Source organism: Callorhinchus milii, unplaced genomic scaffold (genome assembly GCF_018977255.1).
Source record: "Callorhinchus milii isolate IMCB2004 unplaced genomic scaffold, IMCB_Cmil_1.0 Scaffold3, whole genome shotgun sequence".
NCBI lineage: Eukaryota > Metazoa > Chordata > Chondrichthyes > Chimaeriformes > Callorhinchidae > Callorhinchus > Callorhinchus milii.
Window position 1 is genome coordinate 41552034 of NW_024704744.1, and position 27942 is coordinate 41579975.

The window sequence follows — 27942 nt, forward strand, 5'->3', positions numbered from 1 at the left end:
TCTCTCACTCTAGCTTTCTCTTTTTATCTCTCTTTATGCCTGTCTCCTTATCTGATTCTATCCCTACATTGTAGAAAAGTATAAAAAGTATAAAACACCTTCCCTCTTCTGACATAAAACAATCAGTAGTGTGCATTCATGAATATTTATATATGTGAGCTATTATTACAGCAATAATTTCTAATATTGTAGTGCTTTTCACGCTTTGAGGATGTCTAAAATTGGTTTGCACATAGTGTGGCTACACCCCATCACTTTAAGAGTCAAAAGCTGCTTCCCAAACATATTCAGGGGTTACTAGCCTAAACTATCTCCTGCATAATGTATGTTATTTGAATAATATGTTTGTCTTGTTAAGTGTATAACTTAAAAGCTTGTGGTTGCAACTGGAATAAATGCATCACCACATGAATTTTCCATTACAAATGTATAAAATTAAAATAATCTCCCAAGTGGTAGTTGTGTTGTCGAGATGTATACAAACTAATCTGTTCTTCTTTATTTTTATTAATTCACTCAGTGGAGCAAGTTCCTGTGGAGGCTTACCATATCCCGCTTTCTCAAGCAGAAGTGCTCCAGGAGGGAAGTGATGTTACACTAGTTGCCTGGGGAACCCAGGTCAGTATCTATTTATTTTATCCTTTGAAGCTCCCCATGGAGTCCATTAAACTTCATGTAAATACATACCCTGCAGGGCACAATGATTTTGAAAGGCAGAGAATAGAAATTAGTGCATGCTGTGCTAAATAAAGTGACATTTAAATCGCCAGGGAGAGAATTAGTAAAAATGAGCTATGTAAAATTGTCACTTCAAGGCAAGTAAATGTTCCTCTGCGTGACATCAATGTTGTTCACTTTATGCTTAAAAGCATACAATAAAACCTCATTATAATGAGGCGGATTCCACTACATCGTATAACGGGGCATGATCAGGAGCAAGGTCTGCCGGTCAGCAACTCTACATCATGGCACTGCTGATGACATGACTGCTCACCTCATTGCAGATGTGTGCAGAAAGCCAACTGGCTCTAACAATGTGCATTACACTTGAATTCACATTGTCATGCTTCAAAATGCAGCATCGCGCTTCAAACTCTGTTGTTGCGCTGGTGCATTTTGAAATGTATCGAGGATTTCAAGCCTGATTTGGCGTGCGGCAAATAATTTGGATAGCAAGTCAGGATTTTACATTTTTAGGTAAGAAAATGTCAGGGTCCGCAGTCCAATCACATTATAAGTGAATCCAGATTATAATGAAGTGCTCTACATGGAGCTCTTCCCTAATTCAGTAAATGAAGTATGGCTATCAAACCTTACTGCTTCTCTATCCATGATTGGCACATTTAAATTTATGTTAATATAGTGCTTTTCATGTTGGGAGGATGTCATAAAGCACTTTACACAGCTGTCTGGGAACCAGATCAGGGTGGGGGGGAAAAGGGAAGAAGACCAATTGCATGGTCAAAGCAGGAAGTCAGATTTAGTTGGACAATTTTAAAAGAGAATTATTCAATATTGAAATGTCAGCTTTTATCTAATTACCAAATGTTATCAATGCAAATGTAATGATCTCAGGTGCACACAGATGGACAAGGAATGTAGGGAAATCTTACTGCCTTAGGTTAGAAAAACAAGATGTGAAATGGATTGGAAGATTTCAGGTCATTTTTATTGACTTTAATAACTGCAGAGGAATAAATTAGTATACTCTTGAGTCCCCCAAGGAATTTTACATAAATATTTTGTTGTACATAAATTCTGTTGTGATTATTTGACAACTACAAAAAAAATATTGGAGTGGGACATACATTTACACCTGAACAAGAGTTGCATTATTTACGCTAGGCTGATTTTAATACGTTTAATTATTGTCAACAATTCATTTCATACTTTACACAAAAATGTTTTATTTGATCCTCTGGTTATTAATTGCTCTGCAATCCAACCCAAAGTATGAATTAGTACACCAAGGAAAAACAAATACAACTTTTGTTACAATAGAAAATTGTAAATGTAAATAGACTGTTATAGTTAATAATAATTTTATCAGTATATGATCACGAGTGATCCATTTTAAGCAGTTTAAAGTTGTACATCAGAGGCTCACACTTGCTCAGTGTGGACTACCAACAAACCCCAAATAAAATTGGTCATTCAATCCATAGCTGATTGTGGGACATTGCTTTCGTGCAAATTGGCTGCCATGTTCGCTCACACAACACACAGTCATTCCACTTTACAGTATATACTGCAAACTGCTTCAATATGTTCTTACATGAATGATACTATGCCAAATGCAAGGATTATTTTTATATTGTTGTTATTATTTCTTTAACCCCGTCTTCACCAAACTCCATTGACTCCCAGTACCTTAGATAATTGAGTTTAAGATCCTCATCTTCAAATTCTCCATTGTGAGTCTTGCCCCATGTTATATATACAATCTTTTCCAGATCTACATTCTAACCCATCCTCTTGCCTATTCAAAGGTGAAATGATAAGTTGTTTCATCTTGTCCAGAAAGTAGAACCAGAGGACATGGCCTGCAATTGAAGAAGGGTAAATTCAAAACAAATCTGAGGAAACTCTATTTCAGTGAGTGAATAGTAAATGTATGGAACAGGTTCCCTAGGGAGACTGTGGAAGCAGAAAGTGTCGATTCTTTCAAAAGCAAATTAGATAGATTTCTTTTTTTTAAAAAATCTTGGGCTACGGTATATAGTTTGGGACATGACATGTAAATGCGACTGCCAGGATGGTGGAAAGCAAATTGGATAGACGTTGGTCTTCTTTCATCTAGCAATTCATATGTTATGTTCTTATGTTCAGATTCTAATCTGTTGCTTACCAGTTTTGCTCTTATTATTAATAGATAATATATATTAATTTCCTGTTATTCATGTGAGGGGACTCATTACCCTTTCTCCTATATAATACATCTTTGTTCTGAATATTGCTGACATTTTGCTGTGCTACTCAGTTCATCGAGTTTATACTTTAAAGCCAGTGGGGTATTATATCAGGGAACATTTACCAGATGTACTTTGTTGCTCCAAATGCTTAATTATTTCACCAGAGTCTCATGTTCCAGGTTTCTCCCTCTAGAAATAAACTTGTTTTCTACTCAAGTCTTTAATGTGATAAGAAATATCAAAATGTCTTACATTTATTTATCCTTTAGAAATAAAAATGAATATGTTAATGTTCAAATCGAGGATATCACCCTTTTCTCTTAGGGTAGTCTTAGGATTCTGTACATCTTCTAGAATCTGATCCTGTACATAACATTTGGGATTCCTTCCATTTATTCTCTCATGTTATCAGTGGCATTTCACTATTTTTGTATTTCTCTTCTTTCACTTAATCTACGTGACTAATCCATAACTAGTTTGAACCATTTAAAGTTTCTCTTTGGCAATTTTTTTCTTTGCGATGTGTTCCCTCTTTTCCCCATTAGCTAAAATGCCAGCATTCCCAAAGTCTCAAGACAGAGTAAAGAAAAGTACTCTTGCGATTTATATTTCACCCACAAAATATACGGTCAATTCACTTTACAGTATATTCTGTGAATCACTGTGAGACATCTCAAAGACGTGATAAGGCACTATAACAAATACATTTTTTTAAATTATATATTTACTTTTGATAACTCTCCCACTTATGTAGCAGACATATGTTTGAGTAGTTTATTCAGGTCTCATGTGAACTCAATTTAGAGCTGAAATTTATCTCATTTTGAATTGGTATTGTATGTTGGCTTTTTATTGCAGAGCTGGCATTGATTATTTGATTTCAGTTTAGTCTTTCCAACAGTAATGTTTTAAGTTGGAAGCAACACAACATTCAGCTTCAATAACTACTTTTTCAAGTAATTTGATCTTTTTAACAGCTCTACATTGAACACAACTTTAATTAAAGCAAGGTTCACTGGAATGTGCTCAGGAGATTGATTAAACTGAGCTGCAAACATGAATAATATTAAATACAAGAAAGAGGCAGACATTTGGAGTGAATCATAGTACAAGTATACTGACTTTGGGGTTGTCACTTTTATTTATTGTGTCGGAGAATAGATTTATGCCACAATATTAAAAAATTCTATCTTGACCCATATTTTTGACCCTCCTTTCGTGCCTTTTGGTCCTTTCTGAATTGATATTTTTTGTCTCCTTACATTTGTCTTCAGCCAGGCAGAGAGAGGGAGGTGACCGTAGGCATAGTTGAAGGGGAAGGTGATCTGGTGTGATCTGAAGACAGACAAGGAGAGGGCAAGACAGAGAGATTGAGGCAGACAGTTTCAGAGTCTTGGAGTGTATACGCTGAAAGCATGACTGCCAGTGGTGGAGCATAAGGAAAGAGGGAAATGCAGGAGGCCAGACTGGCAAGGACTTGGGTAATGGGGGTCTGGAGTTTAATAGGGGTGAAGATATGGGTGGTGGAGTTTTGGATTAAATATCTTTTGTGAATGGTGGAGCTGGAGAGACCAACCAGAAGGGCATTGGAAAAATTGAGGCAGAAAGTAATGCTGCTCTGAGACACTACCACTTGTGAAGGTCTCTATGTAAGTTGTTGTTGTGGTAAATAAGGGTTTCAGCTGCAATGGATGTGAGGTATTGTCAGAAGAAGGTGATGTGACAGAAGTCGAGAAAAGCATTCCTGCTTAGGGGCTGGATGTGTCAGGAAGGACATCTAGAGATCAAAACTAGGTGAGTCTGAAGGATGGGCCATGGAGTTTAAGAAGGTCAGAGCAGTAGGTGAGATGATGTTGACAGGAGCCAGCGAATATGGCTTCTGTCTTGTCGACATTCAGCTGCAGAATGTTGGCATTCATCCAGGCTTTGATGTCTGAAAATCAAGTGATCAGAACATCAATGGATCTTTGGACATGACTGGGGGAAGAGAAGTAGATTTCCACATAGGTCTGGAAGTTGACCCTATGTCTGCAGATGACATCACCGAGAGGAAGCATGTTAATGAAACAAAGGAGGGACCAAAGGTAGAGCCTTGGGGACACTGCAGGTGACAGTGGGGGGGGGGGGGGGGGGGGGGGGCTGGAGGATAAACCGTTGGCAGAGACAGAGTGATAGAAATAACTTAATTTTGGAGAAAGGTGGTTGGTGCTGTGCCTAATTGAAATATGAAGACGTTGCTTAAGATAGGATGAGATTAGTTTACATCAAATTGATAGCCTATATACTTTCCTTTTTAAGTTACTCAGGCTTATATGCACTATAGAAGTAGACAAAGATATGTGGATCTTAATAAGGCCGTGGTTATGATTTTAAAAGCCTACAGGAGTCCTGTAGCTCAGTGATTAGAGCACTCACCTCGCAAGTGAGAGACCTGGGTTCGATTCCCGGCAGGTCGAAACCTTGGGCAAGTTTCCTTACTCCACACGCCTGATAACAGTCCCTCAAGAAAAAAACAATAATAAATTGGTCACTTCAATCCACGACTGTTTATGGGACACTGCTGTGCGCAATTGGCTGCCGCATTTCTCCCACCAATGTACAATCAATTCACTTTACAGTATATTCTGTGAAACGCTGTGAAAAGCACTATATCAAATGCAAGGATTATTATTATTATATTTTCTCCTGTCAGATGATAGCCTAATCTTGATGGAGGGTACGGAGGGTAAATGAAGAGAGTGAGTACCCTATGGCTACAATGCTCCAAAATTCTCATCAGATATGATTTTCCTATGGATTGTTGCGTGTGTATTCAGCATTATGTTGAATTGTTTTACTGTATTTTTTTTTGTACCCTTGAGATTGAATTACACCTCAAAAAATCTATAGAAACAACAATTACTATAATAATACAGATGAATTCAGTTATAATGTCCTTAGTACAGTAGGTTATAAAGAGGATAATAATAATATTAATCCTTGCATTTGATATAGTGCCTTATTACATCTTCGAGATGTCGCAAAGAGCTTCACAGAATATACTGTAAAGTGACTTGACTGTATATTTTTGTGGGTGAAACGCGGCTGCCAACTGCGCACAGCAGTGTCCCACAAACATTCATGGATTGAAGTGACCAATTTATTACTACTATATTCTACTTGAAGGTATTATTACCCCTGGAAAAGCGATCCATCAATTGACTAACCACCGGGTTCCTATTTTACTGCTAGATAAACAGAGACATGTGGAGTAAGGAAACTTGCCTAACATTTCGCTTTGCTGGGAATCGACCCAGGTCTTTTGTTTGTGAAGCGAGTGCTCTAACCACTGAGCTACAGGACTCTGTGTCTGTAAGTTATGGACCATGATATTTCTTGACTCCCATGGGCTATCCTCGCTTGCACACCGATTGAACAGTGAGCAATTGATATGGATGCATCATAAATACATGACTAGATCAGCTTTTGTTGTATAATTTCCATCAATAGCAAAAATATGCCATCAGTGGTCTCATTACCAAACAAGTAAATTTACCCAAAGCTCTGGAAGAGTTGAATTGAAGTTTACTGAAGTAAAAATCATGGAGGAGCACTGGCACAGTGTTTATAACACTTTGATACATGTGTTTGAATCCAGTCTGATTGATTGCAAAGAAAAGGCTCCCTTTGTTGCAAGTGAAGATTCTCATGAAATTAGTTTTGGAAATATTGATTTATTTCCTGTTGGCCAGGAAGTCAGAGCATAGAGCTGCTTATAAATTGGATTTGAGTGAGTGAGCATAGAGCTGCTTATAAATCAGATTTGAGAGAGTAAATCCCACTCAAAGTGTCCATTCAGAAGAGCCACAACGAATGTGGAAAATTATAATATCACACTGATGCTGTTGTATTGCTCTTCTGAATGTATGGGTCTGATGATGTTATGGATAGATTATTGACGCAGGACTGGATCTTCACGAATTGAAGAAACAAACAGTAACAAACATTGTTTTGATGTTTTCTCTATTAGCAGCTGCTAGTGGAGTTAGTGGAATGTGAGCCCTTTTTAGGGTTGTTAAGTTTAGACATTGCACAACCTAAAATTTTGATTGTGCACAAATAAGCAAATCTGACATAATTTTATTGAGTTGGGTACCTTGTGCTTCAATGCAGTTTTTGTCTGTCTTTTAAGTGGTGCTATTCTTAATTTAAAGATGAAAACAAAAGTAGAAATAACTGTATTTTTAAAATATCCGTCCACTGATTTAATAATGCTTATAACTTTAATTGATGCTTTCCACTCAACCACTTTCTTAAGGACTTTTTATAGTGAATACAATTCATTTGCAGGTTCATGTTATGCGAGAGGTGGCCACCATGGCGCAGGAGAAGCTTGGAGTGTCATGTGAAGTAATTGATTTGAAAACAATTTTGCCTTGGGATATTGAGACTGTGTGCAAGGTAAGCCTCAATAAATTATCTGAAAAAGTGAGCTGTATTATAAATGTATATATACACATTTCAAAAAGTTTCTAATAACTTATAAATGGTTATGTCTTCAGAGTATAGAGTATTTAAAGTATACTGTACTTTCTTCCCCACATCCGGTCTCTTATCAGGACTGCTTTCCTCCACCTCTGCCACATCGCCTGTCTTCAACCTGATCTTATTCATGCTTTTGTCACCTCCCGCCTTGATTTTTCAAATGCACTTCTTGCCTGTCTTCCCTCACCAGTTTATAATAGCTCCACTATAAACAAGGTCAAAATGATACACATCTCTGTAACACATGTCCTCACCAGGCTCTGTACCCCCATCACCCCAGTTGTTGCCAGGCTCCACTGGCTTTTTGCAGAATGGATAGATTTTAAGATTCTCACTCTCACTTACAAATCGCTTCATGCCCTGTATCCTCTTGACTTCTCCAATCTGTTCACACCCAATCCACTGCCTGCCGCCTTTGCTCAGCTGGCTCAGGTCTTCTGCACACCCCTCGTCCCTTCTGCTCCATGATCGGCGGCTGTGCTTTCAACCACTAAGTCCTGAATCTCTGGAACTCCCTGCAAGTAGCAGTTGTGGTTACCAGTTCCCAGAATTTGAGGGGTTTTAGAGTTTTTAAGAGGATACTGTGATTTAGACTGATGATTTATTCTTGATTTATGAAATGCATTATTAACCATAATTGTAAAAATGTAGAAATTATTTTTCTAACTTTTCTCCCTCCAGTGTCTAAGTTGTCTCCTGTATTTTAATCCTAGACATTTTGGTAGCGAAACTTTCAGGTCATAAATATTTATATATTCTCACCTCTGAGACTGAAGGTTATGATTCAAGCCCCAAGGACTTGGAACTTATGTTGTACGAGCTGACACTCCAGTGTGTCGCATTGCTGGAGGCACGATCCTTTGGACTAGGTATTAAACCGAGACGTTAAACTGCCCGTTCAGCTGGATATTAAAGATTCCATAGGACTATTCAAAAGGAGAACGTTGTTTCTCCCAGGGTCCTGGCCAGCAAATTCCAAATAAACTTGGTCCTTCACTTCATAGCTGTTTGTGGGACATTGCTGTGAGTAAATTGTCTGCCGCTTTCCACAAATGTAGTCACTCCACTTTACAATATATCCTGTGGGGCGTCCTCTTGACATGAAAGGAGCTGTACCAAACGTAAGGACTTTTATTCTTTGCGTGAAGGGGTATATATAACATTGTAGTCATTAAACTTATTGCTTAAAGCAATTGTTTCTGAATCAAAAGATGAAAAAGACACAAAGAATGTTAACTACTTGGAGTAATCACACGACTGTAATCCAATCACAGTGTACTCTGACTCAACACAAGATTACTCAAACGCACTCCTTGCCGGTCTCCCCCCAGCTCATTCAGAACTCTGCCACCTGCATACTGACCCTGACCAAACTCTGTACCCACATCTCACCAGTTCTGGCCAGGCTCCACTGGCTCCCCATCACCGAACGGATCGAATTCAAGATCCTCAAACTTGTTTTCAAATTCCTTCACTCTCTGGCACCTCCCTACCTCTCCAACCTCCTCACTCCCCAATCCACCACCAGGCGCCTCCGCTCGACGGTACCAGCCTCCTGCTTGTCCCGGCCCACCATCGGAGGTCACACTTTCAGCCACTACGCACCAAAACTCAGGAACACTCTCCTCAATCCCTCCGCCTTGGCCCCTCCTCTTTTGCAAGTCCCTCCTGAAGACCTTCCTCTTCGACCGTGCTTACAGCCCACCCACATCCCCGGCTCTGCCACTGTTAAGCTCGCTGAAATTGTACCCTGAATGGAGGGTGCTATATAAGTGCAAGTTGTTGTTGTACTGTTCTAAACCATTACATTCCTTCCTTAAAATCACTGCCATTTATCCATTATCCCTATGTACGCTTGGTTCATGCTGTCTAACATCTTTCATTATTAGCAATGTTTAACTGCATGTTACTGACACTGTTCTAAACATGATTGTGGTTTCTCACATTTTAGCACCATGTGACAAAACCCATGTCTTATGTTGTTCATATTATATTTCAATTTGCTTTTGGCCTAAAGTGATCCAAAATGTTTTAATATGCTTTAGGGACTTAATTGTTTGGATGTGCCACCAGTGATTTTTCTTTCTTTCTGTTTCTCTTTTACTTTCCACCCTATTCTTCATTTACATCGGGCATAGGCGGTCACTTTTAGTAATGGGTTAATATACATAAAGATGAAATAATATTCAGCAAATGGTTTGAGTGGATTTAGGTTCTGCAAATATTGAGAAACAAGCAGTAATACAATTTAAAGGCTTATTAAATGAGCTTAAGTGGTATTTAAAGCATATGCACAAGAAAATGTAGACTTCAAGTGGTTGTAATGGCACAGAATGTCTCAAGGAAAGACTGATTTTATGGATGATGCCATCATAGTCCTACTAGGTGTCATTATGCATAGATGCCAAAGTCACTCGGAAGGGATGATTGCTCTGGGTGTAAACTGGGAAGGAACCTCAGAGGAGTTAATAGACCTTGATAACATTGTGGAGAAGAGCTGCAGTTTCTTGATCAAGGTCTGTGAGAAGCTGTCTCAAAGGACAAAAAATGCCAAGGTTAGTTTTGTGATTTGGATCTATGTTGATGTTATAGTTAGATGTAGTTATTCACTGTTATGTGAGTAAATATGGAATAACAGGCACTGTCAAAATGAAATGTCAAAAAATGCATGCAATTGATCTCCCGAACAGTAGAATCCTGCAATCTGAGTAATTGAACATTTAATGTGATATACAGCTGTTCTAATCTTTTTCTGCACCTCACTCAATGCAAAGGCAAACATAGCATTTCGTGATGTACAAAGGAATAATCAGCTGTATTAACATTAATCAGTTGAATCCTCCTTTGTGAGCAATACATGGTGGCTATGTTTAGCTATGAAATGCCACGTGCATTATAGTTTTCCAAGCCAGACCTATATTGAAATGAATGTTTGTGTAAGTATGAGAAATTATGAAGACATACTTTATATACTTGTTTGGTGTTAATTCTATAAAATGAATAGTACCACAATCTGCACAGAAGCGCAGCTAACCACATACTACCTGGGATCAGTTGTGTTTAACTGTTTTCTTGTGATCGGTCAGGAGCAACAGAAGTGCAGCCAGAGCTGGAGGAAGGAAAAGCAGCAAGAAGCCAGAATGGGCATATTGGACATTTAGTCCTCAGTTCATCAGCACCCACCAGGACAGTCAGCATCACCATTCTCACAGGCAAGCACCAGCACATTTGCGCCCATCACAGATAGTACAGCTTTGGGTGATGGACACACAGTAAAGCACAGCACAGTGATGGCAAAGGGGAGGCATTGAAGTCTGAAAAAGGAGATAATGAAGTTGGTAAAACTTCATTTGCTACTTCTGGTCCTGGTCCTACATGGCCACAGATAAACAGAGCTTTCATGGACATTCTGGAGAATGATCTTCTTGGTGAATTATTTTGGAGGAAATTCATAGAATTGTCGAGGAATTCTGAAGAGTTACGAAAATGAATTGGGGTGATGTGCAAGGCACCATCCAACTTATTAGTGCCATTTCTAGTTTTCGGTTGGAGGGATTACAGAAAAGATTAGCTGTGCTGTTTTCTCAAGTCACAGTCTGATGGGCCCCAATTGAGCAAAGACCCTTGCTTACACCAGCATATCCTCTGATCCTAGGGAATTGATCTGTGAGGAGAGAGTGTCTCATGTGCCAACACAACTACCAACTCTACCATTCTCTTCGTGCACGTCTAGTACCCCTCCTTTCAGTAGATTAATTAGTAATGCAAGCCCTACATCAGCACCCCGAAATAGAGATTGAACTCTTACACCTTTTTAACAATAATAATAATTTGTCCACATCACTCCCTTCAGAAGGGGAAGCGCCTCAGAGCACTGAACATATTTGTAAATATGTAAATACATTTTATTTAATACTAAGCTGATTTCATTATGTTTAAAATATGATAATGCTATATGCATAAGAGAGTCTGTAAACAATTTTCAATAACATGCCTTTTTCAAAGCCATATTGTGAAGAATAATGGGAAGCTTTAATTGGTGTCTATGACATTGTGTCTCCAGAACTATACAATGTTGAAAAAACTTGCTTGAATGCACTGAGTATTCCCTCTTATGATTTGAGTTGCTATATCATAACATTTCTCATATATTGACCTTGCATTTCATTTTGTTTGTCGGGTGTCAGTGTGGCTTAGTTGGTAGTACGTTCATCTCTGAATCAGAAGTTTGTGTGGTCAAGCCCTATGTCAGGATTTTGAACTTGCATAGTTCTGGGGCATTGTTGCATTGCTGGAGGTGTCTTCCTTCAAATGAGAAATCTTGGAGATGTGATAAGGCTCTATATCAAATGCAAGTATTCTTATTATTAAACTGAGGGGCCCTGTTTGCTTTTGGGATTACTCGAAAAAATAAGGGAGTTTCTCCCAGTATCCTGGCAAACAATCCTCCAGATATGTTTAGTCATTCATTTCATAGCTGTTTGTGGGATATTGCTATGTGCAAATTGGTTGCCATGTTCACCTGCAAAATATACAGTCACTACACTATATTTTATAGTAAAGTCCTCCCTACTTGAAAGGCACTGTATCAAATGCAAGAATGTTCTTATTCTTTGGTCAACTTTATGTCTGAAATGTGTAAATCCACCACCATGCTTAAGAGTACCCAAATCAGACAGAGTTGCATATATGCATAGTTATGTGCGTAATGAATCAGGGAGACAATATTAACTCATATCAACTTTAATTTGAAAGAATTGTGACAAGTTCTCAGATACTAGGCATTGGAGTGCAGGATTTTCTCTTACTATTTACTATTTTATGTGAGTTGAGAGAATTGCAGCCTCTGAACTGAGTTCATTTGCATTTGTGGCTGGAGCTTAAATGGAATAAATGCAGTCCATAAGTCCTTAGACCCCAAAACTTGGCAAGACAAATCTTTGCTATCTGGAGCTTTGTTGTTAAAGTTCATTAAAAAAAATGAATTGTGATGGTCCTTGCCACAAACATTATTTTTTGTCAATATATATGAAAAGGAAACCCTTACATACACTTGCTTAGTTTCTTGTGAATGTCCGAATCCTGTCGTAGAAGTTAACTGTAATGTTAATCCTCACTGCATTTGGAGTTGTAAAAATTAACTCTTAATCATATAATTTGGTAACCAGCAATTTGTTCAGCCTAAATCTGAATGGATTGATGCCATGTTGGAAAAACACTTCACTATTGTGATGTGTCGTGACTGTGTTAACTGGGCAGCTATTTTGAGTGCAGCAGTATCCCATAAACAGCTATGAAGCGAATGTCCCCCCCAACTTCTGATTCAGAGACTAGAGTGCTACTAGCTGAGCTCGACTGACAGGTATACAGAGGAGAAAATAATTCTGCTTATTCTGACCACATTCTGGAAAGAGCTAAGCTTTAGACAACACAATGTGTTAAGTTGTATGCCAGACATATATGAATTAATGGTGGATTTGCTGTCACACTGGTGGGAATTCAACATCTGATTGCCTTGTCATTACCTAGCAGTATATTCATTCAAGACAAAATATCACCATTTTGCTCCTTAGAAATATTTGATGTTCAGATTGCAGTACTGGTCAGATGTGTTCTGAATTTACCCCCCTTCAATCGCAGGCCATGCACTCTGGTTCTACTGTTCAGTACACAATAAAACAGCTTATCGTGGTCTACATTATCTAGTCCCTTCAGAATCTTAAAGAGTGTAATCATATTGAATATGATTAAATGGTATAATTTGTTAAATGGCACCACTTGTGTTTTGTAAGACCCTAGGAGGAAGGGAAAGATGCTGGAGGTAGAGAGTTCCATAAGCTTCAGAAAGAATGAGTTAGAATATGGTGTTGTGGTCACAGCATAGTGGACATATAGACAGAAAAAGATTACGTAGGAAAAGTTTTTTGAGCTCAGGAGAGAGGAGTGTGGAGTAGCAATGGCTAGAGTAGTATCACTCAGACGACAATATTGTTGTAAAAGAAAAGAGAGAATTGTTGGCGAAAAGAGAGCCTAGAAGCCTCAGACTTCTTATACTCTGTCTAGCAGTGTAAGAGATCCATTAAATACTGAAGTCAATAATGTTGATATATAAAGGCTAAAGAGTGGAGACATCAAGCTAAGAATTGATAGCTGTTGGTTATACTTGAGATACAAAGAAATTATTTCTTTGAGGAATTGAAAGAGAATATTTACTGCACTATTTAAAGGAAGCAGATGAACATTTAGTGATTCAACCACTGCACTGCAAGAGGTAGTGAAGCTAGCACTGATCTGATGGAAGTTCGGATGAAGATGAATAGTGAGTGGAATTGTGCGTAGCAGTTGATATGGTTGGATGGTGAGTTCAGTTCATTGGTGTAGAGAACGAGCCAAGTGGGAGAGAGAACAGAACACTTGAGTAAACAGTTGGTGGAAATAATGAATATCAGGATGATGCAGCCCAGATGTTTGTTTGCACATCAAACTTTTGGCTTGGAGGTAATTTTGTTTTGGTCTAATTAATATTGTAATGAAATTGAAATACTGTAAATTGTATAGTGGATGAAATTTGTTTTCTAATCTTTAAGTTTCCCCCTCCCAAAAAACATTTTTTTTTATTAAGGTATAGCCTTCTGTCTTGCACAACTTTGCTTCTTCAGAAATAAAGTCAAAATATTTTATAGACGTATAAACATTTGAGTGTTTTAATAGATACATTTTTTTGGTCAACTTGAGAAAATCGTTCAAAGCAGACTGAGAGTCCACATATGTCGCCACCTCCCCGTAGAAATTTCCCTGTGTCTGGAATGGAATGTGAATGCTTTTCCTAGAGATATCACCCAGTTTGCCTAATTCCAGAGAATATGAGGTGCATGATGGCCAGACACAAAGTTTGGGAACCCCAAAGAGAGTGTTGTGTACTGCTGGAGTTGAACTAGCTAAAACCACATGGATTGCCATTGAGACCACTATCGCTGGTCTATATGGCACAATCATTACACTTTACAGTACATCTTGAGCGCTTTAAGATGCCCTCCTGACCTGAAAGGCATTATATCAAATGTAAGGATTATTATTATGGCTGTATCTTTTTTTTCTCTCTTCTCCCCACTGCTATTCTGATAGTTATCATTTAGGTGTTTTGTATCTATAAAGAAATGTAGTTGTAGTATTCTTCTTATTTATGTTAATAACAAACTGTTTCATTGTACAAATAAATTACAAAAGAGGGGAGATGTCACCAGATGGGTCACCACAAGGGAGGTCATTTAAATGTGCAGCTGAAAGTTGTAGGTTACAGAGATCTGAAATTTCTTTTTTCTAAAAAGCATAGGTTAATGGATCATTAACAGTGATTTGAATAATAATAATCTTGCCTTTCATGTCAGGAGGGCATCTCAAAGTGCTTCACATGATGTAATATAAATACCATGACTGTGGGTGCACAAAAAATATAAAGAGTATGAAACCTTTAGCCTGTAACAGAGTCCTGTAGATCAGTACAGTACTGCTCCATACTGTTTGCAAGGAGTTCCTGGTACCTGCATTTACCTAGCATTCTTAAGTTACTTTAGGACATGTATTCGTGCCAGAATCTTGCTAGGTATTTATGGTGAAAATCTCTTAACTGTTGATGGTGAACCAGTCACCCTGGTTTATTAGATGGAATTGAAGGAGCAAACAACCACTGGCAAAAAGGATTCCTCAAACTCAATTCCATGTAACCCTGAAAACCAAAGCCCCAACAAGTAAGGTGGTCCTAGCTGGACAAACGTACCAGTGCTGTACATTGCACATTTTTAGCTTGTTAAATTCCAGCAGTACTCCATAGGGTCCTAAGCCTCAGCTCTTTCATCTAAATTCTCCAGAATTAGATGATCAGGGTGTATCACTCTGGGGAGGGAGTGGACACTCGTTACTAGACATAAACCATTGGGGTAAAATTCCATCTAAGTCTGTATTTAATTTATTAAAGTGAATAATAAATTATTAACGCAATTATTAATCTGAATTCAGTCTTAACTTTGAAGCCTTTTTNAATTCTTAAAAGAATTTTACCTCTCATATTGTGGAACTCTCAGTAGTTTGGTTTAGAGGCTTAAGTATAGTGACGGGTTTCCGTGCATGTGTCAGATATCTGTCTGACTCCCAAAAAAGCAGTACAAAGCAGACTTCCCTGAAGGAGAAAATTAGTGCCATATTTTGTTTACCCACAAACTGCCACGTTAAACTTGCATCAATTATTGCAGTGTTGCATAAACTAAGCTCTGTGGTTAGTGCTGCCCTAGTGCCTGCTTATATAATGTCTGCAAATGTTCCATAGTCTTGTTTTACTAGCCGTTTTAGTCCTTTTTACTGTGCAAAAATTGGAGTGACGAGCCATTAACCTAAGTTTCAATTTAATTCTGCATTAGAATTGTCTCCCATTCTAATAATAATAATTTTACAAACATGCAATTGAAATGCCTACACTTGGACTGGAAGAATTATGTTGCACTACCATGTAATTTTGGTGTAACTTCTGATGGGCGTTTATGAGATTTTGACTACTGTAATAACATTGAAGATGTGCTTGTGTAGTTAAAAATAAGAAGTGGGGAAAAAAAACTGACTTTAAAACAAATTTGAACAAATTTAAATTTAAACAAAGCAAATTTAAACCACCATTTGTTTAAATAAGCCTACCACATCACGAAACAGTATGGATAACTGAACATAAGATAAACTACGAATAGCTACAAGCCGAGCCAAAAATATTGTTCCATTGGGAGTTATGCTGCCACTATCTCCTAAGCAATGCCAATCCTCTCTTGGTCTCCCTGTTTTCTATAACACTGCTGCTTTCTCTGTTCTTTTTAAGCCTAGCATGTTCTATCTCTTTCAATTACTTCCATTCTATGACTTTGTTTATTTCCATATCTATGCCTGTCTCTGTGTCTAACCCATGTTATTAACAGTTAACTGTGCTACTGGCTGAAAAATAAATGTTGCTGTGCCTGTTTTGTGAGGTAAATAGCTTCTCTGATAACGTCTTGCACAATTAGTTTTCTTTGTCAGCTTGATGTAGATAAGTGGATATGCAAATAGTTTGTGTGTGAAAACTGGAATTTTATTCCATAAATTTCTTACCACTTTGAAATTTGAAACACAAGACTAATGCTTGTAACAATGTAAAACATCGTGAGGGAATTTCAAACCTTTAGGCTGATGTGAATATTTAAACATGCTTTAAAAGTATGTTAATTTGCATTTAAGACTGAAAGTAAAGGCATACTTAAGATTTGTGTTGCTGACATTGATGAATTTTGGACATGAATCAACTAAACAATTATTTTTAGAGTGTTTGAATTCTATCCTGTCAGTAGAGGGAAAGATTCAAAATAATCAAAAGGCTTTCTGTAACATTTATTCACTGTCTCGACATTTGATTCTTACATGTTGTTTCCAGTTCCAGTAGATCTTTGTGCCAATTTAGCAAATGCTCAATGTTCTGATTTTTAAAAGAAAATCAGATACATGTATTGAAAATATACCTTTGTATTTTGAGTTGTAGTCGATGAGAAAGATTGAATGAGAGACTGAAGGGTAATTTTTCTGTGAATTTTGAACTGTATATTTTTTAAAGTTCAGTATTTTATTTATATCCTTTGGATGAGACATTAGACCGAGGTTCCGTCTGCCTGCTCAAGTGTACGTTAAAGATCCCATGGCATTATTGGAAAGAGGAGGGAGTGTCTCCCGCTATCCTGGCCAACAATCCCCCAAATAAAATTAGTCATTCATTCCATGGCTGTTTGTGGGACTTTGCTGTACGCAACTGGCTGCCGCATTTCATCCACAAAATACAATCCATTTTACAGTGTTTCCTGAGAAATGTTTTGAGATGTCTTTATGACATGATAAAGCACTATATCTAATGCAAGGATTATTATTATGATAAAATGATTGCTTAAGGAGATTGGATGTATCCTTGCTATAGTGTGGGTTAAATGTATTGTATGTTCTACTCTGGTTATGTGTGGTGACTGAATTGCGTACTTCGATTCTGTTCTTGAAAACATTGTAAGGGGATTTCTAACCTTTATGCTGAGGTGAATATTTTGTAAGGCAATGCTTTGTTCATCTGCTATTTAAACCTGAGCGTAAAGACAACGTGTACTGCCATAATGAATTTTGGACATGAGTCAACACAACTATTTTTAGAGTGGTTCCAATACTATGCCGTCAGTAGAGGGAAAGATTCCAAGAAGTTGCTCCATCTCCAAGCCAACCTCATCTCAGTGCGCCAGGTTTCTGATGCTAGCCTGACCTGACCTGACCCATCAGTCCTGGTTCCTGCAAGTCTGTAGGTATTTTATTTCATGCAGCAATGTTACAGTAAAATGCTACTGACCTGAAACTTATGAAAAAAAAACAGTTTGATGATCTTATTAGACATTCATCCTTCTTGTTTTCTATTGATCTGCTTGATTTAGCTCTCTTTGCTGACCTCTTTATTTATTTGTTCAGTCGTTTCCCACCCTCTTTGCCGGGACACTCCCCTAGTTGATGAATTGCTCATTATCCTAAATGATATTGAGGACCAATTTTATGCTTGACCCAATGTCCTCGCTTCTGCAAAGTTTGTAATTGCTCAGAATTTATTTTAGTGAAGGCCAGTGTTGGAGTGAAAAACTACTGCTTGTGGAAGAACCAGTTGGGAGATGGGGTGGTATTTTTCTTAAAGCTTCCATTTATCAGACAACCAATTTATGAATAATCCACATCTCAGAATCCCTCAAACTCACCCTCTCCCTCACCTCTTTCAAGGTCTGCCTCAAGACCTACCTCTGTGAACAGCCTTCTGTCATCTTGCCCCTCTGAACCACCTCAGCTCCCACCTCCAGCTCTGGTGAAGTCAGGACTGCCAGTGCCTTGGGACATCCTCCTGACATGAAAGGTGTTATATAAATGTAAATTTGTCTTGAAATTTGAATTTGTATTTTAATGATTGATCCATCCAATTTCTGCATGTCAGCCATTTGTCACTGACAGCTTTGGTCAAAGTGATAAATTACATTTTGTCCATCTGCGACCAAGACTCTCTCTGCCTCCTCGTCCTCCTTGACCTCTTTGCTGCCTTTGATACCATTGACCACTCTATCCTCCTCCACCACCTCGCCTCTCACCTCAACCTTCATTGTTCTGTCCTTGAATGGTTCAGATCGTACCTCTCATACCATCTCCACAAATGGTTTCTCCTCCAGTCCCCACACCGTCTCGTGTGGCATTCCTCAGGGCTCTGTCCTTGGTCCCCTCCTCTTCAATATATATATGCTCCCTCTTGGTGACATCATCCACTGACATGGGGTCAACTTCCATGTACACAGATGACACCAAACTCTTATCTTTCTGCCTCGCCTCCAGGACCACTGCTGTCCTGACAGAATGTCTGTCAGACATCAAGTCCTGGATGAGAGCTAACTTTCTACAGCTGAATGTCAACAAGACTGAGACCCTTTTGATTGGCTCCCGTCAGCGCCTCTATAAATCCAAGTTGTTGTTGTTGATTTGTTTTTCCAGTGTTTATCAGCCTTGGAGTGCTGGAATCAGTGTTCTCCCAGGACAGTTTTCGCTCAATGACTCACCTTAATCGTTTGGCCCGGAAGAACATGTATTTTGGTTATCCTGGGCACATAAATTCTGAGAAAGTAAAATTAAATACAAAACGTAAACTGGAACCAGATTTAGACCAAAATATAGATTCAGAGGCCTGGGGCCTTTGGTCATTTATTTAAAACGTAATTTTTGACCTAGGAGACTGAGAATTTCAGATAATATGCACGAAGCACAATTGTTGCCTCAGATTAAAATTAAAATTGAGATGGCAGAACCCTGAATGGATTAAACCACTTACCTGAAGAGGGCTGCTGCCTGCTGATGTTCCTAAATGCATTCCTTGAATAAGGAGCAGAATGTGTTCAGGAATATGGCAAAATCTATCCCTATACCAAATAAGCTTGTATATATGATCTCACAGTTTTCTATTTTGTCTTGACCATTGAACTTATCTAAAGTGCTGGTTTGAGAAAATAATTGCATCTGGTAATTCAGGTTTGATAGCTAGTGTGATTGATGTCTAGTATTTGTTGCATGTATTTGCTGTCTGAAACTTTAAAAAAAAATCGAAATGCATATTTGATCCTTTGCTCTATATTTAAAGTTAGCTATAATGGTAATTATTCTTTTTTCTTCCACTCATTGTTTAATCTAAAGATGAGCCAAATATGGTGGTGATGAGAGGTGCCTGTTCCAACACCATACTTGGCTTATTTTCATTTGGCTTGTTTTTGTTGATATTGAGTTTGATTTGCGAGTTGTGTAAACCTTGTGTACAGAGAGAATTACTGGTGCCCAAAATTATGTTAACAAATTTTGTAATGATATATTTAACAAGTAATCATGTTCCTTGGTTCAAAATGTATCTGCAGTACATTTGACAGGGTCAATTATTTGCTTGACCCTTTCATTTAAGGGTCAAGCAAATAATTGTTTCTTTACTACTCTGGTTGGCCAATTACTAAAAAGACCTAAGTTCATTATGAGATATTTGCATATTGTAAGTAAAATGCATTTTCCACAGCAGATACTGATACCACTATAACTTGTGATTCCTGACGAATCAGTGCTACAGGCCTGTTTATAGTAATATGCAATAAAAAGCTTAAGCAGTAGCCTTCTCAAGTGTTGGCCACTTCACTACTATCAGTTTGATGATTTATAAACATGTTAAAGGTGCTTCCCTTTGCATAGTTGGTACTGACTGTGCTACTAAGTACAGAGCAATTTATCTTGATGGGTTAGTTTCAGAATACAGCAAACAGAAAGTTTGAATGGCCTGTAAGGGTCAAAGTTATTATCGTTGGTAAGGAAGTTATGTTCTGACATTCTGTTTACGCATTTCCCTTCCTCTCAAGGAGGATAATGCTTGATTCAGTGCTTGGTTGAAAATATTAAGATAAATAACTTACTTGGTTGTTATAGCACAAAAGAGTATAAGCCTAAATAAGGTAATATTACTATGTGAGGCATTTTTAAGATTTCATTTGTGTATTGGCCGCAGGCCTGACACCTAATATGGGAAAGGCATTATTGTCCATGGGAGACTAAAAACACCCGTGATTATTCTTCGCATTTGTAATTTTAAGTTGCGAAGAAAGGTTAAGGAAGTTCAGCTGTTTTTCTTGGAAAAGAGGAGTCTTTGAAGTGATCAATCCAAAACCTTGAAGCATATGAATGTATTTACAAAGTTGATGTAGACAATTTTTTCACTATCACAACATGTTCAAATACCAAGGAACATTAGTTAAAAATTAGGAATGTAGGAGTGAAAGGAATTAGATGAAACATTTTACTTCACCTACTACAGTATATCCTGTGAAATGCTTTGAGATGACTTCATGACGTGAAAGGCGTTATATATAAATGTAAGGATTATTATTATTCCTGTTTGAACATGGACAAGAAATTATATGCTTTGGCTCCCGCCATCATCTTCTAACCTGCCGCTCCCACTTCCTTAATAATATAATAATCCTTGCATTTGATATTGTGCCTTATCACGTATTCAAGACATCTCAAAGCGCATCACAGAATACACTGTAAAGTGAATCGACTATATATGTTGTGGGCGAAAAGTGGCAGCTAATTACACACAGCAGTGTCCCACAAACAGTTGTCGACTCCGTATAATATATTCAATGGACTCCCTCCCTCCCCCATTTGATCAATAGTAAAGTCAGAGAAGCTGGATCATAGGAGCTAGGACTGGTGGATCAGCCTTCAACTGCTGGTTAGTGGGATCCGGGTAGTGAGATTGGGACCACGATATTTTGAGCTTTTGCTGTCTACAGAGCTAGAATTCTGCTAATCCTTAACTGGGGACGGAAATCCACGAGCAGAAACTCAACAAGGTCGACCCGTTTTCTAGGACTCACCATGAAAATGGTCCTGTGGATCTGCCACCTTGCCCATTCTATGCACTAAATATAACACTGACTGCAAAGTTTACCCGATATACCAGATGGGAATCGTAACAAATCTGCCATATAGTTAAGGTTAGTAGACATGTGGAATTAGCTTTTAAAAGTCTTCCCTTCTAAAATTCAAAGTGCCATAGGCTCATAATTTGTACCAGCAGCTGTTTGTTTCTAAATTTCACATCAGCCCACGTACACATTACACTTGTGATACTGAGTTTTTAGAATGAATTTCTCAAAATAGATAGGTTGTTACTTTTATAAATCTGTTATTTAGTTTTCCAGCTGGAAATCTAATTTGTTCTTAAGTGCTTCTTTTTATCTCTTCCTATTCTTGTTTTCAGATATGCTTACTTTGGACATTTATTAATATTTTACACAATATTGGCTAGAACTATTTTCTAGAACTATTCCTGTCTACAAGCAACACAGCTTGACCATTGACTTCCATTCCAGAGAGCCAGAGAGTAATGCTTCATATGTTAATCCTGTGACTCTCTTCGGTCAATGAACCCTTTAGTTTCTTAGCTGTTGATCTGTACACAATATATTGTGGTGGGTTGATTTCCTGCTGTTTTTCCAATTACCTCAATCCCTCTGCCTTGCCCAGTCTCTCCACACCTTCAAATTCCTAAAGACCTTCCTTTTTGATTGTGTTTACCCTCACCTTCCCCCTCCCTCTACCCTGGCTCATTGTCAGACTCCACCATTGTGAAACGCTCCAGGACACTGCCCTGTTTGTGAAAGGCTCTATATAAATGCAAGTTGTTGTTGAATCAGGGGGATAGTTCAGGTTGTATTTTTTCAAATCAATGTGAAACCCAACCAGAAAGCTATTCTGTGTTGAGTCTAAATATTCAAAGACACTGCTGAAATGTCTCAAGAAAATGAGACACATTGGTCTTGCTTTCTTACAATCAAAATTTACATTTCAAAATACTGTATGTACAAAACATTTATTCAGACAAATATTAAAATGTTAAACATACAGGTCGCAGGTAAGTAGAAGCAGTGACTCAAGCCAGCAATAGTAGTCAGTAATGTTGAGAGAAGGTAAAAGGCAAGTCAATTTGGAGCTGGGGAATTGACTTGTGCAGCGCTGCATTTTTAGAGTTGTTTTTCGTCAGATGAGATTTTGAACCTGATCCTGGATGCCTGCCCTCAGGTAGGAAGTTAAACATTCCATGTCTCTAGTCATAAAAGGAGTTTCTCCTGGTGTCCTGGCCACCAATCCTATAGATTAATTCGTCATGCATCTCAAGACAGTTGCAGCATTAATTAACTACACATTTTTTAAAAATAAGTTGAAAGCAAGTTTTGTGGACCAAAATATCAAAGAATATATTTTGTCCTGAATCGTTATCTATTTTCCGAGTAAAACAGAGAAGAAGGGTGTTTATTCAGGTATCCTGGTCAACAGTCCTGTAGCTCAGTGGTTAGAGCACTCGCCTTTCAAGTGAGAAACCTGGGTTCAATTCCCAGCAGGGCGAAATCTTGGGCAAGTTTACTTACGCCACATGCCTAATAATACTCCCTCAACAAAAAAAAATAATTTTGTCACTTCAGTCCATGACTGTTTGTGGGACACTGCTGTGCGCAATTGGCTGCCGCATTTCGCCCACAAAATATACAATTCAATTCACTTTACAGTATATTCTGTGAAGCGCTTTGAGACGTCTAGAAGACGTGAAAAGCGCTATATCAAATGCAAGGATTATTATTATTTAACAGTCTCCCAGATAAAATTGGTTGTTCATTTCATGGGTGTGTACAAATTGGCTGCTGCGTTTGCCTACAGAAATCCAGTCATTACACTTTACAGTAAACCCTGTGAAGCGCTTTAAGAATTTGCCCTGACTACATCGGATTCAAGGATTATTATTATTATCTGTTGAAGTAGATTCCATCTTAAAGCATTCTTAAGATCTTGGCATGTATAACACTTACGAGAAGGGCACTGCATAACAAATGTTAAGATGGGACACTTAGCTTGTGATTTTTGTTGGATTGAAATCTAGCAATGAGAGAAGGGATCCAGTTGGCTTTGCTTAGAATAGAATAGTTTAATAGTATTAAAAAGATAAATGTAGTCAACACGAACAATTCTGTTTAGTGGAAAGTTTATACAAACATATTCTGGCCCTCTCCACCTTTTCAGTTCATCTTCTCAGTTCATCTTTTCATGTCACCTTCCTTTGTCTGAAATTGAAAGGAGGAAATCTAGCTCATGAAACTAATATTTGCCAGTGATGCCTCATTCCGAGCTGTTAAGTTGTCTACTACCCAAACACAGGAATTTCCATAGGTGGAATAAGTGCAACTCTCAGTTTGGTTCTGGTACTCTTAAGCATGGTGATGGGTTTCACTGTGTGTCAGGTTGACCGAAAAAAAGTGAAACTCTGGTTTGGAGACCTTTAAACATGTTGATGGGTTTCCATATGTATCAATACTCGGCTGATCAAATCAAAATTAAAAAGTGCAGAAATTCAGACAGAATGTAAGCATTTTTTATAATTGTTCTTAATTTCACTCTAATTAGCAATTCTGTTCTGCCATAACACCTCTCAGCGAATTATTTGTTATCCTGAGTAATTGATATAATAATAATCTTGTGTTTGATAAAGCATGGCCAACTAATAAGTTCAATGAAGTACACTAGGCTGTACTTTGGCAGAGGAAGCGGATTGCAAATGGTGTCTGTGTACGAAATAAAAATTATCTTTGTCAAGCATAAGCATTTGCTTGAGATATGCCATGTTTTTTTCATTGCTAGCTGAATATTTAATATTCAAAATAAATTAAAATATATACTTGCTTATATTGCAAGTACTTGATAATGATAAACAACATTTCCCCACAAATGTACTGCTACTTCAGCTCCTGTTGACATGGAAATATTTCATGAGAGTACATGTTAGCATTACCAGTATTCTGCTTCAGTGCTTCGCATACAGTGGAACCTGTTGACTTGATCTAATTCTCCAATTACGTTTTTGAGATTCATTTCTTCTTAATAGAATTATATTGACTATTTTGGGCTGCACTGACATATCAAAATGATGAGCAAATTGGTAGAATTGAGTGTTGATTCCACTCTCCTTAGTAAGTGCCAAGTTTCTGAATTCTCAATTACACAACATAAACTTGGAGTCGCAACCTAGATTTATTGGACTTTTTTCTGTAACCAGTGAACAGGTATCTTTAACTGATGGTTGTAACAGCACATTAGAGTTGATGTTATAGCCATCAGATCAAGGATTCAGTTCCAAGGAATATATGATTTTTTGGATGCAAGAATCTTGTCTGCAAATCACGCGATGATTGACTGTTTGCAGATTTGCACAATTTTTACAGACTCAATTGTTTGTCAGAATCCAATAAAGTAAAGCTGAAAGGAAGAAGTCTTGAACCTTTTGTCATTTGTTGGTGGTGAGTATTGGCTCACTATTGCTTGTATCATTTTCTGATCTTAAGCGCTCTGGTACTGATCGTGTCATTGGCAGATACTGGCTGATCTCCATAAGAGGAGATTCTGTGCATTATTGCTGGATAGATATAGATTTCCAGCATTATGGAAGATTTATCATATACTTCAAAAACTATACATTACAACCTCTCAACATTGCACATATTGGCATCAAATAGGCAGTTTACTTTAATTTATCATTTGTTATAGAGCACAGCTCACAAAATGAGAGCATCAGTTTTTCAAAACTTTGGGCAGTATATTTTTTCTTTATCTGTTGGGACTTAAGATTGTCAATGTTATATTGGACAGCAGTAATATAGTTAAAATCATCAAAGGAGCTAATGGAAGCCCCTGCTCAACTCATTTTTGGTAGTGATATAGGATATTAAGCACCTATATAGTTTGCTTAAGGTGTCAGGATTTATTCCGAATCAGTTTATTAGAACAAAGGATTTTTTGATGGATGTCTAGCAGACTGAATCACCCCGTAGCAGGTTCCTTTACCTCAGCATGCAATCAGAATCTTTTTCGTTGCTATGTGGAGGTTCGCCCTCTTGTGGTATATTGATGTTTTCTCAAACCGCTGGACAATGACCCCGATGTCTTGTGCCTGTAATTATCCCTAGTTTTTCACAAGGTTTGCTTGGAAACAACAACAACAAGATTGCATTTATAGAGCGCCTTTCACGTCGGGAGGACGTCCCAAGGCGCTGGACAGTTGGGTCGGGACCCGAGCAGGGGGGAGATGGTCAGGGTGAGGGGAGGGAAGGGAGGGAGCGAGGAAGGGGTAGAGAGTCGAGAGGGGAGCTGAAGGCACGGTTGAAGAGAAAAGAACTTATGTGCTGCTTTAGGAGACATGACCTCACCAACTATGGGAATTAGCTTTTTCCGAATAAAGATTTCAAGTTCATAGATGTAATGGGAATTTTATTATGCCTTAAATACCAATTTTGCTAATTGAAACGTATTTGATGGCTTTACATTTAATTTTATAATTGTACACATCTCCTGGGGAAATAGGTCAGGCTAAGTTACAAATCAAGCTATGAGTATTGTGCGTACATAGTAGGGGATTTAAACAGGTTACATTCCTTTCATGGTACCTCCATAACATAGCTAGACTTATCATCTCTTGCAAATCTAAATACGCATCTTACTTGTCACCTACAAATTCAGTCACAGTATATTTTGTGAAGCAGTTTGGGATGTCCTCTCAACCTGAAAGGCACTATACCAAATGCAAAGATTATTATCCTTTGGTTCCTTCCCCTCCTTGGAGCACCTTACTCTTTACCATCCCTCCAATATTTCTCTTAAAATTCTCTTCATCTATAATCCCCCCAAAACCTCCCCCACTTTCTTCTCTGACATCTCCATCCTCCTATCTTCCCTCTGTCTAGTCTGAATGCCTCCTCATCTTAGGCGACTTTTAACCAAAAGAAATACCAAGCAAAATAAGATTTTTTTATTTTAAAAAGAGAACTGTAAACCATTAAAAATGCAGTCTACTGTGCACTTCTATAATTTTTATTCTGGTTGCTATATAGTATTTTGTTTCAGTAAAAAGGATGTCAAAAAGCTAATTACAGTTGCAAATGTCCATTAAAATGAGAGTGTATGAGAATAGAGTTTAGGTGGGTCATGAGCCATTCAAATAACTGAGTGCACTTGCCATCAGCTACTCATAATGACAGCTGTGGGTTCACAAAATAGTATGTATTACTATAACGGATTCCAATTAACTTTAAAGGCAATGATTTTCAGTGAAATAGAGAATTACAGTAACACACTAGGCAACTGGATCTGATCTACAAACATGGTCTTTGTGTATTGAAGATCACTGGATAGTGTTATGGATCATATCAATATTTTAATAAAATCCATTACCTGCATTTCTGATCTGATAGGTACAGAATGGTATTCTCTCATTACGAAAGGTAATTTAGTTGGAGGGCAAGCTGTTTGAAATGTACCTGCCTCCATTTTCAGAATAGGTATAATTTTTTTATGTAAAAGCAGTTTCATAGTTATGTAACTTGTGAACCCTCCTGAGCATTTTGAGACATTTTCTACCACAAATTGGATGCATCCTACTGCTTCGCCAACATGTGTTTAGTATACAATTTGGAAGAGATGCTTAGATCAAAATGTCATATTGAGCCATCGAAGGCTGTATGCAAGTTTTATGTTTTTTTATTCAATATCTAGCGAATGTCCTTTTTGACAAAATATGTTCCTTCTAGCCTTTATTTCTCCTATTGGTTTATTTACAATTTTGGAGTCCTTTGTTAAATCAACCTCAACTCATCCCTTTAATGGCCTATCTGGTCTTCAGTATTTTATCTATTTCATCTATTTCAGAACAATTATTTTCTATTTTCAGAAATCACATTCAAATCGCACCATAACTTCCTGCAATCCTACTGATCTAGCTGCTGTAGATTTATTTGAAGGGTTTACAAAAGAAAATGTATTCTCTGAAAACCTCAGCCAGACTTGGTACTAAAAGTCGCTTGCTTTTTGCAGAAAAATATAATTCCAAAAATATGCACCTAACTCTTCTGTGTTCTTATGCTCTTTATGTTTGATACTTTCTCATTAATAAAAGATCAAATGCAGGAAGGTTCATCTACACATGTTTGGATGTTTGACATTAATGAACATGAAGTAACATCCCAATTTATTTTTTCCATTACTGCTGGCTTCTTCTTTGGCTGCTATTTTGCAGGCTATGTTTTTAAACCATGAAGAGTTGTAGACACATTTTCGTCAATGACTCCTGTGTGGTGTTTTCTTAAGCAAATTGTGTTTCTTGTAGAACAGCTTTATGAGATTTTCTTGTTAATTAAACGCCCAGCTGCTGAAATGAAAATATTTACCATGTAAACAACAGTGAATGATTTATTTTATGCCAAAATTAATTTGAAAAGCTGAATCACAATGGGATTTCATACATAGGTCAATTTATTATCTTATTTTCCATCTAAATGTTGTTGCTTTGTTTTGTGTCTTTCAAAGT

The 27942-nt window shown here is 37.7% G+C and overlaps 1 protein-coding gene and 1 non-coding gene across 3 annotated transcripts in view; both read left to right on the plus strand.

Moving 5' to 3' along the window:
* Positions 1-27942, plus strand: part of bckdhb (branched chain keto acid dehydrogenase E1 subunit beta) — a 198217-nt gene that overhangs the window by 58516 nt on the left and 111759 nt on the right. The window contains exons 7-9 of one of the 2 annotated variants that reach the window (XM_007905051.2): positions 521-618; positions 7242-7352; positions 10523-11443. In XM_007905051.2, the coding sequence (XP_007903242.1) occupies positions 521-618; positions 7242-7352; positions 10523-10597 (284 nt within the window). In that variant the 3' untranslated portion in view covers positions 10598-11443. Of the gene's footprint in view, positions 1-520; positions 619-7241; positions 7353-10522; positions 11444-27942 lie in introns of those variants that run through there. The other variant, XM_007905050.2, reaches the window with a different exon arrangement.
* trnae-uuc lies at positions 22873-22944 on the plus strand. Its single transcript has one exon. It is a non-coding gene; the product is annotated as a tRNA-Glu (tRNA).